Below are 6,000 nucleotides of genomic sequence, written 5' to 3' on the forward strand. Positions count from 1 at the left end.
GCATTGTGACGTATGCCAACATCTTACCAATCCGTACTACTCGGCTCAGATACAAGAGGAGTTGCAAATTTGCAGTGAGATTTTGGGCCTACTTTGCATCTCATAGTAAATGAACATGCCGAACGGTTAGATATTTTCTACGGGCGTGCTCAAGGTGGCGGTGTCGCTACGTACGGCGCACTTCCGGGACATTTACCCAATTGTCTACGGTAGTTCCTCAAGTGCCCGCGGCGCCGCGCGCGTCGAAGCCGCTACATTTTGCCAAGTCAATTTGAAATTTTGCGCTTCAGTCGCATGATGTCAGCGTCGCGTGAGCTGGTTCAGCCAATAAGGGCGAACAAGCTCTGTGACACGTTCGCCACGCCCCCCCCCCATCCCCAGCAGCCTGAGCACACATCGCTGGGGCTGCAGGAGTGCGCGCCACAACCATGAGCTTGCCCTAATGCACCAACAGTTGAGGAACTCATCACAAACCACCAATGACAGCAACAAAAACTGGACAGACCTTCAACCTGTCTGGACTGAGTAAATTAGCAAATTATAGCTATCCAAGAAACAATACTCTCGACAAGTCTCTGGCGGAGATTGTTGATGTGGCATAAATACACATGCATGGTTTAGATCAGTGTTAACATACATTAAACGAAAGATGGGACAAAATGTTTACCAGGACACGCTGGGGGTTGTTTACTCATCTGAATTACACTGTGGTTACGTGAAGCAAGAAAGCAGCAATGTTATTACTTCATCTTTCTCCTTTCCTGTCCCCTCCAATGTTTCACACATTTATTGCATATTGAAGGATTTTTTTCCTGCACAAGCAACAGTGGTGCCCAGAGAGGAGACTTAAATCCCATTATGAGCCATGTCCAGCTCACAGGTTGCCGATCTCCGTTGAATAAAAGTAAATGCATGCCAGGGAACATTTGAAAAAATATGGGGGGGGGGGGGTTTCTTCCACCCTGGAGCAGTAATGCAGCTATTAAATAATTTTTTTACCTTATGTGAAGCAGAGGGTTCCTCCATAACAGAATTGCAGAACTCAGATTACAGTGACCTCTCGTTGCCCCGAGATATTTCATTTTGAAATTCCCTGACAATAGTTCTTGTCTGGAAGAAAACAGTACGGCCACAGGGGCCAGCCAATAGAAAGCCAAGACATTGCGAGGTGACCATGAAGCTTTCGATTGGATGACCCTGCTGCAACCTGTTTTTCGTTGCAAATACTAGAATAAAATGTTTTCAAATATCGACAATCAGGAGGCCACTGTAGCTAAGCACCATGGTTCAACTCCAGAGGATGCCCTGGCTCAAAAAGTTTTTTGTTTTTTTTAAATTATTCATTATTCAATTGGGTGATGAGAATCTAGTTGATGTACACAAGGTGTATGCCAACATTAGACCTGCTTAGCTGTTCTAAACTAATTTAACAATGGTAATGCTGAGAAGACTCACCAACCAAATATTTGTATGGTTGCTGTAACTGGGCAACATGTGAGGTGCATTTTATTATTAGGCTGCAAGAAATAAATATGAATAAAAAAAAAAAATACATTTCCAAACTGACACCTGCATAAACATACAAGTAAATCTTTAAGATAGTTAGTGTTAAGCAAAAGTGTTTAGAAGTCTTTAACAGTCAGGTAATTACATGGTAAGACAAGTACTGTAGCGAGCATAGGTTATAAAGCTAGTTAAACGTGAACTATGTTGGACTGTGTTTTGAGTACGTATGTATATCTTGATTTGTACAGCGCCATCCATCTACATAGCTCTTTCGAGCAGTAATGCACGTAAATCTTGCTTTACTCTTCACATTAAACATCTTGAAGCACATTCATAGTTGGTAATGAACCCCTCTCACATGCATCCAGCATCATGCATGATTTTCAGATAAAACCACACTGATGTTTATAAGTTATTTCTTTTGATGTATACAATCCAGCAGCAAAAAAAGCCCTAAAGAGAACTTATATAAGCCTTTTTTAAAAAGCAGTGTTTCTATTAAAAACCAGAGGCAGTTTTCAAATCGTGCCGAAAAATCACAGCCCAAAGAGAAAGCACAGACCCAAAACCTTTATCAGACTACATATACCAGCTAAAAAAAGTTTTTCTAAGCCATCCAGCAGTGTAAGTGGGCCTCCAAATGTCACTAAGGAGATGCAAGATTCAATAGTTACTTACATCTTTTGCCATGTTACCAAATCCTCAAAGTCAGCGTTGTGAAATTCTCAGCCCTCAAAGAGCAGTAGGTCTTAAAGTTGACTGCTTTTCTGTTAAAGGAAAGAAAAAAGAAAAAAAACATAATTATAATATTTATCAATATCACATGGAGTCCTGAGTAGTCTTTGTGTTACTGTGCTTACTAAAACACAAAAAATAAATATTACAGGATATCCGTTTAAAAGGAGTGCTACTGAAATGTGTAGCTGAGAACTCCACTACAGAAATCTTCACATTTTAAAGGCAACTCCCAAAATATATACCGGAGCTCCGCGGTATTTACCATTCAAAGCATCCAATAAAGTGAATACACTAACACTGCAAAGTTAAATAATTTAAAATATTTAATGGCATTTCAAATGTATTCCTAAATGCCCAACAAATTCCACTAAATATTAAGCAAAGCTGTAAGCTCAAAATATGCATTGCATTTGATGTACACAAATGTTTCACAGTCATCTGGAATTAGAACTGCTGCAGGATTTAAGCATGGAAAAAAAATTCATAAACAAGCTTACCCAAATAGACATGAATTGCAATATTGCACTGAAAACTAACTGGGTCTGGGTATATAAAATGATGCAATAGATGAATAGACTATTTGGGTGGCGTTTACAAGTGCCATTTTTGACCAACCACACAGTCTGATAGATCTATTGCATATAACAGGCTAGTGAAATAAGTGTGCAGAAATAGAAAACAAATAATCAGATACTGTAATGCTGATTCACAGAACTCCCCCCCACCCCTCCCATTTACTGAACCTGAAATACTGCATTTTCACCTCTAAAAAAAAAAAAAAAATCATATGACAAGAGTTGTGCATATGAAAGCATTACCTATGGGTTTCTGAAATAAAAGAGGATGCCAGCACTACAAGCTTTTTAAGTCCTGCCACTGCGCCCAAGCTGCCACCAGGAGGGATATCATTGCCCACGACACCACTTGGCCAGTCTTTAATACAGACAACTGAAAAAACTTGCAGCTCCCAATTCTAGGCCCCAGGACCTCCTGTGTTAAGCAAGCATGAGCAGCCAAAACTTCTTGAGCCAGAGAGAAGTCGTGGGAGGTTTAGAGGGCCTCACATACACAGCCCACGCCCCTGGAGGTGATGTCAACCGTGCATTAGGTGCGAAATGACTGTTTAATATTACCCCCTGGCAGATATAAATCAGGAAAGGTTTTAATTGTGTAAGATCATCCTTATCTGTGATTTCTTGCAAGGCATTTAGTCTGCAGCGGCACTTTGGCACTACGGGGGTTAATAAGACAGACACCCCCCTGCCTCCCATACACAATTTATGCCGCAGCTGGGTCATCCCAGGTCGGGGGGGGGGGGGGGTTGTGCGTCTGCTCCCCCTCCCTCACCTCCAAAATAAGCCGAGGACACACGAAGCCCTCACAGGAAGGGATCATGCATGCACCAGGGGAGGGAGGGAGAGGATGAAGACTAGTGGAAAAAACCAGCGCACATGTGCAGCAGCCCAGCCATACACACAGGGAGGGAGGATGAGGGAGCCCAGGGGCAGCTCTCCCTCCAACCCCATGGAAGGCAACTCAAGCACCGGCAGATGTGCTCCCCTCCTCCTCCTCCAAGGGCCCCCACTCCCTTCCCCAGCCAGGCACAGGGGAAGAGGTCTGAGCGCTATAAGCAAACAGGAAACTGGGACACCACCATAGCAAACAGGTCCTGGGGTGGGGGAGCCCTGCAACCCCACACTACTACCCACCTATAACATGTATATTAAATACATATACATGTTATAGGTATGATGCATGTTATATTAAATACATATCGGTGTGATGCACGTTATATTAAATGCATACATATACCCCCGAGGTGGGAGACGAGACTAGGATTACAGATGCTGGTGTATCAGTACCATGGTGTACCCCAAACTAAATGCATACTACATGCAGCCCGGGACACATTACCCAGAGGTAGGTATTATATACACACACGTAATTATGAAGAGTTGGGTGTAAGCAGGATGAATGCTGACCCTCCCGGGGCCCGTGTTTACACCCCGGAGCTGATCTCGGACACTAGGTAACCAGTGTCCGCCAGGCCCCGACCTCCTAATCTAAAGTGGGCCCAACTCTGGCTCCTGTCCCAGGACTGTGGTTAAAAAAAATGGGGTGGTGATCAGCAGGCAGCCATTTTACTACCCGACCACCACAACTAGCTGCCCCCATTGCGTGAGACCCCCTCCTCCCCCGCATACATGGATATGTATACACGCAGCGAGCCCGTGTCATGGTGCAGCCCTGTGTGCCAGGCGGTGCAGACATCCGCAGGGACGGAGGTGAACCCCCACCCAAAAAACGCCTGCAAAGTAGAGACAGGCTGTAAAGAACACGAAAGGAAGATTTAATAACGTGTCAGGGAGAGGAAATCACCAACAAGCCCTGCAAAGAAACGAACCGGAATAAACAGCAACACCCCCTCACAAGAAGAGGTTAACAAAAGCGCCCCCCCAAAGCTGCACAAGAGACGGGGAGAGAGGGGGCGCCCCGTGCTCCTGCCACATGCACTGTATGTGAGAGCACATCGCACGGTATGCATACACAGGGTCGCACACTATACACTTCTGTAATATGCATACACATGTCCCCACCTAGGCCCGTGCCTCGTGCAGGACACCAACCTCCTGGGCCGAGCAGGTAGAGGAATCGCGCTGTTCCCGTGGTTACACCGCCCGTGCGGCAGCTGGAGTCGCTCCCCGGCTCATGTGTGGGCGAGAAGCAGGAGGATAAGTGGAGGCTTGGAGAGGGGGGACCGAACCGACTGGTGCAGGCGATTGGAGGCGTGAGGGGAGGAAGAGCAAAGGGATCAGCTGCCAAGGAGTAGGGGCGCGGGTGTCACGGGGTGCAGCGAGGTGTGGACAGGGCCGGGCCGCGGTGCTGCATTCTCATTGACGGGGGCCTCGCACAGTGTATATTTATACGAATATCACTACTACTGTATGTATGAGCGCGACACGCGCCGCTGCCCGGCCTCGCGACGTGAGCGCCTCGCGCCACTGGCTCTCCCGGAGCTCGCCAGCGTCTCGCGCCACTGCACGAGGGGGGGGGTCTACGCGTTCAGTGCGGCGAGAGGGCGCGCACTGCTGCCCGTCCTGTTCCCCGCGCCAGGACTTGGGGTGCGTGGTCCGTGTTTCTTTTTTTTTTTCCCCTTTTCTTGCCCCCACTCGGCCGCAGCCTTCCAACCCCCTTTCTCCTGTATCCTCCTCTTCCCGTCACCTCAACAAAAAACGAGCTTGGCGGCGTCTCGCCGACACGCGCCCCGATTGGCTGCGCGAGCTCTGACGTGCCTAGAGTGACACGCTTCGCGCCGGTTCCGGTTGTCTTTTCCTCGGCTGGGGGTTTGCTGTGCTACGTCACCGCCGGGTCCTGCCTCTAGCAGCTGATTGAACAGAGCCGACGTCAGTGAGAAGAGAGGCGTGGCCGAGGGAACGCGTGCACAGAGCGCTGACGTAATTAACCGCCTGTTTTATTTACCTTCCAGTTAACCCCTCACAGCCGGGGCAGCAGCTGCGGGGTCTGCGAGCGCCGGGTTGTAGCTGCTTCCCCATCTTGTAGTGAGTCCTAAACTCACTTTATATCTTTCCTCTGCTAATAAGTGGTTCTATGGTTATCCTATAATGCACAGTATGTATGTACAGTATGTATGTCTTTATTTAGATAGCGCCATTAATGTACATAGCGCTTCACAGTAGTAATACACGTGACAATCATATGAATAACAGGTCATGGGAATAAGTGCTAAAGACATAA

The 6,000-nt window shown here is 47.1% G+C and overlaps 1 protein-coding gene across 4 annotated transcripts in view; it reads right to left on the minus strand.

Annotated features, from left to right (window-relative positions):
* The window catches only part of TFDP1 (transcription factor Dp-1), a 45,246-nt gene extending 39,652 nt beyond the window's left edge, over nucleotides 1-5,594 (minus strand). Inside the window, exons 1-2 of one of the 4 annotated variants that reach the window (XM_075590625.1) lie at nucleotides 5,467-5,594; nucleotides 2,185-2,273 (exon numbers count right to left, since the gene is read on the minus strand). In XM_075590625.1, the coding sequence (XP_075446740.1) occupies nucleotides 2,185-2,196 (12 nt within the window). In that variant the 5' untranslated portion in view covers nucleotides 2,197-2,273; nucleotides 5,467-5,594. The other 3 variants (XM_075590624.1, XM_075590623.1, XM_075590626.1) reach the window with 3 other exon arrangements.
* Nucleotides 5,595-6,000: the final 406 nt, after the last annotated feature.

The sequence above is a fragment of the Ascaphus truei genome, chromosome 3, assembly GCF_040206685.1.
Source record: "Ascaphus truei isolate aAscTru1 chromosome 3, aAscTru1.hap1, whole genome shotgun sequence".
In the NCBI taxonomy this organism is placed as follows: Eukaryota; Metazoa; Chordata; class Amphibia; order Anura; family Ascaphidae; genus Ascaphus; species Ascaphus truei.